This window comes from Bos taurus, chromosome 11, assembly GCF_002263795.3.
Source record: "Bos taurus isolate L1 Dominette 01449 registration number 42190680 breed Hereford chromosome 11, ARS-UCD2.0, whole genome shotgun sequence".
Lineage (NCBI taxonomy): Eukaryota > Metazoa > Chordata > Mammalia > Artiodactyla > Bovidae > Bos > Bos taurus.
Genome location: NC_037338.1, coordinates 25091066 through 25104197, shown reverse-complemented (window position 1 = coordinate 25104197; position 13132 = coordinate 25091066). Strand labels below are relative to the sequence as shown.

The 13132-nt window shown below is 51.3% G+C and overlaps 1 protein-coding gene across 8 annotated transcripts in view; it reads right to left on the bottom strand.

Annotated features, from left to right (window-relative positions):
* Positions 1-4415: 4415 nt before the first annotated feature.
* The window catches only part of MTA3 (metastasis associated 1 family member 3), a 212957-nt gene continuing 204240 nt past the window's right edge, over positions 4416-13132 (bottom strand). For 6 of the 8 annotated variants that reach the window (XM_024998519.2, XM_024998520.2, XM_024998522.2 and 3 more), the window contains exon 17: positions 4416-7926. In XM_024998519.2, the coding sequence (XP_024854287.1) occupies positions 7901-7926 (26 nt within the window). In that variant the 3' untranslated portion in view covers positions 4416-7900. Of the gene's footprint in view, positions 7927-8697; positions 8772-13132 lie in introns of all 8 variants that reach the window. The other 2 variants (NR_198884.1, XR_003037047.2) reach the window with 2 other exon arrangements.

Here is a 13132-nt window from a genome sequence, read left to right as displayed (position 1 = left end):
GGACCCCTTGGTCCTAACTTGGTCCCAACCCACAGTAAACCCCTCTCCCGGACTTGGTTCTCCATCTGTGAAATGGGAACAGTGATCCTGGCCCTTGCTCAACTCCAGGGGTTGGAGATGGAAACACCCCATTTGCTGAGCACTGAATGAGGACTAGAGTTTTTATGGGGGTGAAGAGAAGGGAAGGAGGGTAAGAAAGGATGGGAGAGGATGGGGAGAGAGCAAACTGTTGAAGGGCAGGGTTTTCTACAGATGGGAGAGTAGCCGCCATGGTGGTATAAGGTAGGCTGGAGACAGGCTGAGTAAAGACCCTATTTCCTACATTTGGGTTCTAAGCAGCATTTTGGTCCCTCGGGGTGGACTGCACTTTTTAGTGTACATGTTAGGCAGCACGTCTCTCTCTTTCTCATATGACCTGCTGACACCTTCAGGGATGAAGAAATGGCTTCCATGACTTTACCCCAGGGACTCATGTGCAGGGGGCAGGCAGGCATGATGGGGCTGACAGGCCTGAAGCCACTAGTCAAGCATTTGCTAGGCACACACCATGGCCCAGACCCTCAGCCACAAAGGCAGATGATACGCCGCCAGGCCAAGCCTGGGAGAGACAGACCTGTGGACGGATCAGAGGCAATCCAAGCCAGTGGGCTCTCGAGGAAGTAACACACGGATGACAGCACGACAGCACAGGGCAGGGGTGGGAGTGCCGGGAGTGAGGGGTGCGTGTGAGCTGAACGTGGAGGATGAGGAAAGGAGCAAAGGAAACACATCCATGGCAGAGCGAAGGGCGTGAACAAGGGCACGGAGCTGCGAGAAGAGCCAGTGGGCATGGGGAGGGTGAGGAGAGCAATGAGCCAAGGGAGCAGGAAGCCTAGGGACGGAGTTAGGAGACAGCAGGAGAGGCGGGCTGGGCCCTGCAAGCTCAGGACAATCCAGCAGGAAAGCAAGTGTGTGCGAGGTTTTCAAGAAGTTGACGATGATCAGCCTTGCTGCTTTTTCTTTTTTGGCTGGGTCTTTTTCTAGTTGCACTTGGGCTTTTTCTAGTTGCAGCGAGCATGGGGCTATCCTCTAGTTGCGGTGCACAGACTTATTGCAGTGGCTTCTCTTGTGGAGCATGGGCTCTAGGGCATGTGGGCTCAGTAGTTATAGCTCACAGGCTTAGTTGCTCGCAGGATTTTGGAGTCTTCCTGGACTAGGGATCGAACCTGTGTCTCCTGTATTGGCGGGTGAATTCTTAACCCACTGAACCACCAGGGAAGCCCCAGTCTTACATTTTGATCAGTTACTCTGCTAACAGTGTGGACAGGCTGGTGAGGGGTAAGGGAAGACAAGCCAAGTAGGAAACGGTCTGTGTTCCAAGCAAGGGCAGCGGCAGACAGCACACGGGTGCAGAGGCACACCCAGGTCGGGAAGAGAGGCGACTGGATGGCAGGTGGAAAGTGCACACTGAGGAAACGGGGCCGCAGTAGGTTCAGAGGAGGAGATACAGGTACGACAAGTTGGAGGAGCTTGGAGGACCTGCAGGCAAATAAGTACAGCAGCATGTTTAGGGCTGGGAACAGCATTTCAGACTCTTACTGATGGGAGCCGACCTCCTACAGGGAATGGATGAGGTCACCTGGAGAAGAGTGAAGAGGACCAAGAACCATCCTTTAAAAAAAAAATCCCCAGAAGTAAAGGACACACAAAGGAAGACCTGGTGAAATGCTCAGAAGAAACCTTTAAATAGGAAGAAAATCAGGAATGCAGCAATTAAAAAAAGAGCGTGAAGTGAAAAAAAAACATAAAAGGAATACACTAGAGCCGTCTTTTATGAGGGTAAAAGCCAAACATAAAATACCCAGACAGGCTGCAAACTACCTCAGTATTTTCAAAATTCCTAATTGCATGCTGAAGAACCAACATGTGTGTCTGACACTGGTCAAGTTTCCTGTGCTGACACCCTGGATTAACACAGCATGGTCTGTGCTATTAAAAATAGCTTTTTGAGAAGTGATAGGTTATCGTCTGCATAAAATTTAATTATATGCAAAATGTTCCATATTGATTATGGATTCATACATATGTAGTCATTGTATAAAATCATACACTGGGAAAGTGCTTTCTTCTAAAACGGAGGGACATGGAAAGGCGGTACGCAGGGGACTACTATTCTGAAATTTTATCTTTGTAAAAAATCCTGGGAAATGACTCTAAGTAATATCTGAATGTGGCTCAGTGTTGCTCTGGGTAGAGAATAAAGGAGTGAGTGTAATGAAGAGTAACAAAGACAAGTAATATGATGACAACCATGTCGAGTGCTCAAGAAAGCTCAAAGAGGGGGACCGCAAGACGGGCTGGATGTGGCAATTAGGAGGTCTCTGGTGACCTTTTAGTGGCAATCTCAGTGGGTGGCTGGGGTGGGCCAGAATGGGGAAGCGATCAAGGACTGTACTGCGTTGAGGAATTAATGAGACTTCAAGGAATGGAGACAAGTCTTTCCTCTTTAAACAAGTTGGCTAGTAAAGGGAGATAAGACGAGCTTCAGGCGAAGCTGAGAGAGGACCTGTGGTGGTTTGCCTGTTTTGTCCTGTTGACTGGATGGGGAAGTTTAAGCGGCCTGAGAAGGGAGAGAGGGTGAAGATGAGGGCAGCAGGGAGAAGATGATGACAGAGCAATAACAAACACTGTCCCAGGCCCCATGCGAAGCACTTTACACACACTAGTTAGTTCTGTGAGGTACATACTATGATCCCATCTTACAGACGAATGAACTGAGGCACAGACAGGTTGAGTAACTTGCCCAAGGTCATCCAGTAGTAAGTGGCAATCTGGCCTGAGTCAGGACACTCTACTGCAGGCCTCTACAGAGGGGGGGTGGGGCAGGAAACGATCCAACATGTGGGTGCCAGGAGGGTTCTCCAGAGGCCGGAGGGCACCTCCACGGGCTGGCGGAAGGTCCTGCAGTGAGGGGAACACAGGTGAAGGGACGCCTAGAAGACTTGGCTCTCAGGGGGGCGAGAGCTTCAGGGGCAACCAAGGGTTAGAACCGCTGGTTCTGGGAATAAGAAAACAAGCTCCCAAAGGACATATAAATGGGCCGGCTCAGCAAGCAGTGCAGAGAGGCCTGGTGAGGGGCGCTCACACCTCTGGGGTGGTCCCTGCAGGCTAAGTGGTTCCCTCCAGTGACCCCCTGCCGTTAGTCCAGGAGCAAGAGCAGAACAAATGGAAACCTCTTAAGAAGTTTGACTATAAAAACCCAGTCCTGGCAATGGATCTTAAGGCTGGTACCCCTTGAAAGACAGGGCACACATGACTCTCTATTGGTGAGCTTCCAGAAAGAGGGAGACACTCGAGTCAGGATTAAATCTTAATAAAAAGACACCAAGAACCAGGGCATTAGGGATTTCACAGAGACGGGGCTGCCGGCTTGCACTCTGAGGGCCCCTCTGCTTCCACAGAGCCTGCCCTGCCGCATCCGGCCTCGCTGAGCCTGCTCTTGGGACTTCTGCAAGGACTGGCAGTGCCCTGCCTCCTCTACAACCTTTTCCAGGGTCCTGTAACCTTGCACATGGATGTCTTGCTTCTCTAGTGAAACTCTTGAAGGAATTCAGTGTCTCTCTCTTTTTTTTTACATCTCTCTCAAATCTCAGCAAACAAGGGTTGCAAACAGGCACACTTCACAAACACAGGCTGGAGGCGTCCCAGGGAGCCTACAGTAATGGCCCAGGACAGCCAGAGGCAGAGTCTACACCGCAGTCAAAAAGGTTTGAACCAGTAAAAACTCAACAGAGTAATTTCTATCAGGCTGGTTTCACACTTGGGGGCCTGAGAAACACTGAAGGATGCTGGGCATTCAGACAGGCTCCCGATGCCTTTCAGGTCAACTCAGACATGTTGGTTTCCAGCTCTCAGAGCTGAGGAGGGTGGGATGTAGAAGAGGGCACTGGGCTTCATCTGTGTCACCTGCAGCTCCTGCACCCACCTCACTGGCACGGGAGCCTTCCTGTCAACCCCTGGATGGAGTGCAGCACACTCCCTCAGCTCACCGTGGGAGCGGCCCCGCGCTCGCTCCCGCCACCTGGCTCCAGCACAGCAGTGCGAAAGGGATTGATGGAGAGAGGTCTGCCTGAGGTTTCTCCTACCTCCAGGCCTAGGGGACACAGGGTCAAAGCCACCTCTGGCGCAGCTTGGCCTCAGGAAACCGCCCTGTCCTAAGGCTATGGCTTACAAGAGAGCAGAATAAAGTGCCAACCTTGGGGAAAGGCCTCTGAGCACCTCCATGTAGCTGGGGCGGGGATGTCAGACTAATGGGCCTGGCCCCAGAGCCACACAGGGGAAGAAGCACCTAGGGCTGGGGGCCGGCGGGGTCCTGCCCCTGCGCCCAGCCTTACAGCTGAGCCACTGTCCCAGCAAAGGGTGGCATAAAACCAGGCAGAATTTCCAGAAGTTTATTGGAAACAGGATACAAATTGATCAGTGGATGACATCTACTTACAGACAGACCACTCTGTAATAGCACACGCTGAATGAATTATCCTGGGGAAACACGCATGACCACTGATGCGTGGTCTGGGTGGGTGTTCTCCAGCAGGGAAACCAGAGACTGGGGGAAGAGGAATGGGCCGGGGTGGACAGAAAACTGGGACACAGCCTCCCTGAGGGGACAGGCGAGGTGGGGCTGCTAAATGAGTAAATTCCCCCAAAGGAGAAATGGGATAATGTTATGAATAAACCCCCTCCCCCACCTCCTCAAAGCACTTTCCTCCCAAGCAGAGTGACAGAGAACCTACAGAAACCCACCAGGGCAGCTACCTCCACCTCCACTCACCGGGGTCTTAGGACAGCATGGGGAATCCACAGTGGGATTGGACGTGACAGAGAATGGACCAGGGCCACGCATGTCCTGGGACTGCTTGCCCTCTGACCCACCACTCGCCTTCCCCTGCTCTGCTCTGGGGACTGACTGCAGTTGGCCTGTCCCCAGCTCCCAGATCAGCTGGCTTCCAGCTGCATTTAGCTAACGCAGAAATCTGGAAGGCATGGAGAAGGACGCCAGGCTATTTGTGCTCCCGCTTTGCCTGGGGTGGGGTGTGGGGGATATGTTTCTGGCAGGGCCCAGGTCTCCTCATGGCTTCAGCTCCCACCACATAGGCCCTCTGCAGACCCAGGCTCCACCCAGTGGCCTGACCCCCAGGATCTGGTCCCACCAGCTCTGTGGTTCCCTTTTTCCGGTTACCCCTCAGTGGCATCTTGGGTCTTCTTATTTCTCAGTTAAACAATTTCCTGGATTAAAACCCCTCTGTTTTAAATATATAGACTTTTCTGGTTTTCTTGGTTGGATGCTGACTTATAGAAACCAGGCTGTGGACAAGGCAGAATCATGAAAGGCAAGCTAGAAAGCAGTTGTGTCCTCTCCTGCACCACCTCGGGGTGGGCGGGCGATGACGGGGGAGGAGGACGATGACTCTCGGGCTTCAGCATCCTTCAGTGTCCTTATCCGAGGACACAGCAGCCCTGGGCACGTCTGCTGGGAAACATGTAGATGGGCGTTGCATGTCAGCCCACAAGCTCACTGCTCACAGTGCTGACAGGCCACTGACACCCACAACAGTGACACTGGCTCCAAGAAAAGGGGGGTGGCCGGGAAAGCCTCGCGGCACCAACTGCTCCTTCGGCAGAGACAGATACTAGAGGCTCCTTGGCATCCATCCTCCAGTCCCTGAAGGTTCAGTGCTGGGAGACTTTCCCGAGATGAAGTGGGCGCCTAAGATCTTAGCCAGCAACCTTCCTACAGGAGGGCGGGGCTGCGGAACAAGGAGTTTTCACCACACAGTGAAGGGAGAGCTGTCGGGGTGCACCTGTCCCACAGCGAAGCATGAACTGGAGCCGGCCTGGGCCTCCCTGTTCTTCCTGCAGCCCTGGCCTGGCCCCGGTCTCCAAAGCTCCTCGCCTGGGGAAGGAGGGCCTCTCCCCAACAAGCTGGCAGTAGTCACAGGCAGCTAATGGCTCCTTTAACCACAAGTCATGGCTCCATGTGGGTCAGGAGAGGACAGGGAAAAGGTAAAGGAATCATTCCACGATCTGTATCTATCGCACAGCAAATCCAGGGCAGGGCATGGGGATACAGCTTGGTTGAGTCTCTTTCTTTAGAGGATGTGGCACATGGCTGGTGAGGCAAGAGCTGGCTGCCTTCTCTCTCCCTGGGGCTTTACAGAAGGAGCTTCCCTGTGGGACGATGAGGGCAATGTCTGCCCCCCCCACCCGGCTCACTGAGACCCACCCATGGGGCCCCAAGCCAAAACCTGGAACAGCTCCAAGAGTTGGCAGTGGTGAGAATGTCCCCGGGGTCATCCCTCAAACACTAAGATGAGAACCAACCCCTCCTGGGGAGAGAAGCCACAGTGCCTGAGAGACTGGAAAAGGAAAAGGCAGCTCGTGCTTCGAGCGTCACCCTCAGTCATCACGCATCACATCCTCTGCTGAGCTGAGCCCAGCCTGCGACGACCAGACATCTGGAGCGTCATGGTCATTTTAGGGAAACCTCACTCTGCCTGGATGGCAGGGGGCACTCAGCTCACTTGGAGCCACTCTGTCCTGCAAGCAGCTGGCCATTTGACCTGCTGTCAGCCACCCAGCTGTCTCCCGGCCGCAGGCTCCAGGCACCACAGGGAGGCCACACTCCCACTGGCTTTCATGCTGTTGTGACCCTGTACCCTGAAGCCTGTCCCTGCAAACAATGGCAGGGAAGCAGCAGACTCACATCTGCTTGGGGAGCAAACAGGGCATTAAGGTTTTCCTGTCCCCGCAGCTGTGTACACAGAGTGGCAGAGTGGCCCACCTGTGACGCCAGCAGGGCCTGTACCAGGGCAGACAGCAGAAACAGACAGGTCTCCTGGGGTCTAGGCACAGGTGCTCACAGGAACGGCTGGGTTGCCAGGGTGGCGGAGGCAGGGCTTCCACACAGACTCACCTGCAAACACAGCTCTCTCACTTCACCCTTACAGGCCACACAGACCCCACCTGCTTAAAATTAACCTGGATGAATGAGAGTCCTAGAAGGAGCAACCCGGCTGCAGCAGCTGGTTTGGCTGTGAAGGAACAGGGCAGGACATGACGGCTGGTCACCATGATACACACGCTCAGCTCACGTTTTACCTGCTCTCACTGGGCTGCCTGCGACTAAGCAGAACCAAGAGAACGCCAGCCTCTTTCCGACAACAAAGCACGGATGATATAAAGAGTCCATAGGCTTCCCAAAGACGATTCGCTTATCTTTTGTCAGAACCACAGGTAATTCTGTACCTGGGAGGGATGAAGGCAGGGGGACAAATACAGGATGCAGGGGGTGAAGGACAAAATTCCCCACTAAAAAAACGGGGAATGAAGCCTACTGAGAAAAAGCCGAGGGACAGTGACAGCTGGGATGGGGGGAACATCCTGAACTACATCAGCATTGGCACATTTCTTAAGAAAAATCCACTTAGAAACATGCCGTATCCCTCAAGTCCACACTGACACAGCCGGCGACAGAGCAAAGCTGGCACATGCAGGGCTGCAGCGGCTCTGAGCCTGCAGCAGCCCCACTGCCCCGGAGCCGCGGTGCCCGGGGTTCAGGGTGCCGGAGAAGGAGGTCTCGGAGTAGCTCCCCCAGCCCCTCAATTCCCCAGGCAGGTCCCGTTCTGGGGCAGCGAGGTCTCTGGAGGAAAGCAAGGGGACACTGATTCACAAGAGGAGACGCAGCTTCGGGGACGCGTGCTCCTGCAGTCTCTTCCCCGGCCTGGTCCAGGCTCTGTGGGGTGCAGGCAGAGGTCTCCCCTGGGATACGCTGGGAATGGGGCTGCCTCCTTCCCAGGCATGGCTATGGACATCAGCGGGACAGTGTAGCAAGTCTTGGATTATAGGATTAAACAGCAATAGCTCAGTCTGACACGCAGCATGTGAGTTCTGGAAAAGGAAAGAAACAGGGTCGAAGTTAGACAGGTGCTGATGGCAGAGGCAAGGGGAGAGAAAGGACGGATCAGACCTCCCACCAAGCATCATCATCACAGCCTTCATCATCATCACAGCCTTCAAGGAAAGGAGGCTGGGCACTGATTCAATGTTGTTGAAGAGTGGACCAAAGGAAAGTTCAACTGAGGCCACGAAAATCTGAGTGACACTGAGGTATCTTGAAAGCTGGAGTTGGGAAGGGCAGGTGCAGTGGTCACCAGCCAGGCAGGCAAGTGCTGACACGCATACCGGAGCAACATCGTGGAACCTCTCTGACTGGACGCTAGGGAATGGGGAACCAACAGGCCTACAGGAGGCATGCCCTGATCTCAGGTAACCATAATCAATCATACGATGTAGGCACTCGGAAGCTAGGGACATATTTTTCCATAGGAGGGGAGTGACCCCAAACACCCAGTGTCACAATGTCCCTCCTTCCCCCTCAAACCTTCAACTCTCCTGTTCCAGAGCTGCGCATCTAGAGATTCTCAAGAGAAACAAGGGAAAGAGAAGCAGTGCCGGGCAACTACATTGTCACCATCTGGTGTCACACAGTGGCTTGTGCAAACTTTTGCTTGTTTACTAGCTAAGCGGCTAGGAGGGAACTGGGGGGTGCCTGCTGAGACGGGATCAGGGGCTCGGGCCAAGGCAGGGCCTGGATACTCTCTCTCGTCACACGCTCTGCAACCGGGAGGGGACATGCGGTTAGGGGACAGGGACGCTCACCTTCACAGCCTCCCGCCATCCTGAGGAAGGGCTGCAGGATAGAGCAGAGCTGCGCCTTCACTTCATGAGCCTTTCTAGAATGGGGAGATATATGCACACAGCCTGGTATTGGAGAGGGCTCAGCAAGTATGTGTCCAATCAAAACCCAGCCAGTTCAGTTCAGGACTGGGCTAACCTGCTTTGTTCCCTAGGTTATGGAAGAAACTTTCACCAGAACCTTGTGAGGGTAAGCAAGGTTAGGAGCTTGCTCAAGGCTGCACGGTGAGTAAGTTGAGGAGTCAGGATTTGAACTCAGATCTTCTTAATTTAGGTAGAGTTTTTCCTGCTATTCTAAGCTGCCCCATTCTCCATCCATCCCAGTGAGAGCACACAGCTCTCTTCAGTGTCTAAATTACGGGTTATGTGTGTGTCAGTATCTCCAGTATTTCTCAGAAGCCTCTCTCCTTTTGTGTGTGTGGGGAGAGGTGAGGGGGACCACTCTGCCATTCATTTATCCACCCACCTATGGAATTAAGCCATCTGCCAGAAGAGTCACTTGTAAATAGTTTCCAAAGTTTCTGGCCTACCATGATAAATTGTGCTTTCTTCTATTTGAGCTAAACTTACCTGCTCCACGTTTGAGAGCAACCCTCTCATCCCACCAGCTCAGGATCTGGCATCCAGGTTCACACCTGCTTTCTCCATACTGGCCATGGTTTTAAGCTGAGATATGTCACCTCTTGCATTCTGGGCTGAAGCATCCCAGTGCTTACCACCTGCGCTTGTAATACCAAAATGTTTCCCTTCTCAAAGCTTCCTCAGCCCCACTGCATTTCCCAAAGCAGGGAACCAGAGCCATGTGAAGGGTCCCAGATACACAGGGCCCCAGAAAGAGATCTATGCCCATTCTCAGGTCTCCTTCCTAGATGATGTAGCCCAGATCATTTTGGTTTACACTTATAAGTAAATTATGATATGCATCAATCTACATTTGCTACTTCTGTCTATACTAACTCTGATTTATAAGCACTTATTATTTTTTTACAAAATTTTCCCTTTTGCTTTGACTATTCATAAGTACTTAAAGGGCTTCCCTGGTGACTCAAATGGTAAAGCATCTACCTGCAAAGCAGGAGACCCGGGTTCGATCCCTGGGTTGGGAAGATCTGCTGGAGAAGGGAATGGCAACCACTCCAGTATTCTTGCCTGGTAAATTCCATGGACAGAGGAACCTAGTGGACTACAGTCCAGAGAGTCGTAAAGAGTTAGACACAACTGAGCAATTAACACACACACAAACACACACACAAAGTATTTAAAGTCCCTGGACTTGGAGGTTCTTTACTGTAACCAGCTGCTGTGATATAAACAATCTTTTTTTTTTTTTTTAAGGTTTCCAGCTACCAGTATCTGAGTTAATTTCTTCCCCTTCTGAAACCCAGAGGAGAAACCACCATCAGAATTCTGGAGTCTGGAAAACAGATAAACAAGTGATAACAGCCCATGCATTCAAGAAAGCCAAACCTGAAGCTGGCAGTGTGAAAAGCTGCGAGCCCAGTATGCACAAAACAGCTCAGGAATGGATACCAGACACCTCGAGGGGGTTGGGGGAGGGGAGACTGCAGCAGAGATCAGTTGAAGGCTGAGGTTGCTGGACTCCTAGAAGTGCTCCTGACTCCACACCTCTCGGCAGCTGCCCACCTCCCACAAGTCTGGATAGTTATTCTCTAAAGAGGACCAAATAGGGGGTTGCAGGCCTAGGGAACATAAGGCGCCAAGCGGGGCTGCCAGTCCCGAAACTGAGGGCTCACGTGAGCGTATATCCACTGAATGGTAAGACCTCCAGCCTTCTTCCCCTTGAGCTCCCAGAAAGCAGGTAGCCAAAACTTTATCCTCTGAAAAAGAGACTATGCTGTGGTCTGAATGTTTGTGTCCCCACAAAATTCATATGTTGAAGTCCTAAAGCCCAATATGACGGCATCAGAATTCCGAACCTTTGGGAAGTGCTTAGGTCATGAGGGTATAACCCTTGTGAATGGGACTGCGGTCTGTGCTCAGTCGTGTCCGACTCTTTGCAACCCCATGGACTGTAGCCCGCCAGGCTCCTCTGCTCATGGAACTTTCCAGGCAAGAATACTGTAACGGGGGACTTTCCTGGCGGTCCAGTGGTTAAGACTTTGCCTTCCAGTGCAGGGGGTGCAGGTTCGATCCCTGGTTAGGGAGCCAAGATCCCACATGCCTTGCAGCCAAAAAACAAACAGAAACAATATTGTAACAAATTCAATAAAGACTTAAAAAAAAAAGAAGAATGCTGTAATAGGGTGCCATTTCCTACTCAAGGGGATCTTCCCGACCCAGGGATAAAACCTCTGTGTCTCCTGCATTGGCAGATGAATTCTGTGCCACTAACACCTCCTAGGAAGCTCATGAGTGGGATTAATGTTCTTATAAAAGAGACCCTACATGCTCCCTAGTTCCTTTCATCATGTGATGACACAGCAAGAAGACAGCAGTCTGCAACCCAGAACAGGCCCTTCATCAGAAGCCAATTATGCTGGCACCCTGCTCATGGACTTCCCTGCCTTTAGAACTGTAACACATTTCTGTTGTTTACAGTACGCATCTGTAGTATTTTGTTACAGGAGCCTGAATGGACTAAGATAGATGCAAAGCATCTTCTCTGGGAAATCTGCCCAGCCCACAGAAAAGACCTGAGGATACTGACCCTCGGGCCACTCAACAAACAGCCTGGTCTGATGTCCTTTCTGCGAGGTGCACTGAAGGTTGAAGTACAGAGCTTTCATCTGACTTTAGTTTCCTACTCTTAAACACTATTACACAACCAAAGGTCACCAGGAAGAAACCTCTAACACAAACGTTAGAGACCAAAACAGAGGAAAATGCAAATTGGAAGAAACGGATTATTCATGGAGAAGAAAACTCAAGAAACAGAAACCACTATCATTAATATCCTCAAACAGGTAAGGAAAGATACAGTGTCCACAAGACACAAACAGTATATTATTTCAAAATAAATTAAGAGAACCAACAGAGTTGGCAGGGAGCCTGGAGAAGGACTGAAGAGTTCTGCTTCCTATTGTTGTTGTTCAGTCATTCAATTGTGTCCAACACTTTGCGACCCCTTGAACTACAGCACGCCAGGCTTCCCTGTCCTTCACCATCTCCCGGAGCTTGCTCAAATTCATGTCCATTGAATCAGTGATGCCATCCAACCATCTCATCCTCTGTTGTCCCCTTCTCCTCCTGCCCTCAATCTTTCCCAGCATCAGGGTCTTTCCCAATGAGTCAGTTCTTCACATCAAAGTAGTGTGAGCCAAAGTAGTGGAGGTGGCCAAAGTAGTGGAGCTTCAGCTTCAGCATCAGTCCTTCCAAAGAATATTCAAGGTTGATTTCCTTCAGGATTGACTGGTTTGATCTCCTTGCTGTCTAAGAGACTCTCAAAAGTCATCTCCAGCACCACAGTTGAAAAGCTCAACTCTTCTGCTTCCTATAATGGTGGGCTAATTTATCTTGGGTTAACCCTCCAGCCAAAAACAGTGATAAATTCTATATAAAATATAAAAACAAGTGTTTGAAGATAGTGGAGAGCAACCAAAATCAAGCATAAACTGGAAGAGAGATGACTTGAAAAAAGGCAAGACTAGGGAAGATTCACTGTTAACAGTACCCCTGTGAGCAGTTCCATGCCATACAGAGGGATATGGTTCCAGGAGAAAGCTGCAGTCTGACTGAGCTGAGGAATCAGGGACAGATTGGAGTTCAAGGCTGCCAATACAGCTGGAAATTGAGGGAAGAGATTCTAAAAGGAAGGACACAGGTAAGGGGGAGTCCCCAGATGAACATACACACTCCTCTCAAATCACTGGCCGATTTCGGAACTGCTCACAGACAAAATGAGACTCCCAGGAGCCCACCGGAGAACATCAGCTGAAACGTTAAAAAAGGCTAAGCAACAACCTCAGCAGCTGTCCAGTGCTGGGAAGACAGAGTTCAGAATTCAAATTCTACCAAGCTAGAAGGACAGGGCAAACAACTTGGTCTTTCCACTGAAATCTCATGGAACTAGGAGCATAACTGAAATAGACAAGCCCTAATAAAGCCAGGTGGCGCTAGTGGTAAAGAACCCCAATGGCACCCCACTCCAGTACTCTTGCCTGGAAAATCCCATGGATGGAGGAGCCTGGTGGGCTGCAGTCCATGGGGTCGCGAAGAGTCAGACACGACTAGGTGACTTCACTTTCACTTTTCACTTTCATGCATTGGAGAAGGAAATGGCAACCCACTCCAGTGTTCTTGCCTGGAGAATCCCAGGGATGGGGGAGCCTGGTAGGCTACCGTCTATGGGGTCACACAGAGTCGGACACGACTGAAGTGACTTAGCATAGCATCAAATTTAATTGCTTGTTAGAACATACCTTAAAACTCTACAGAAAAA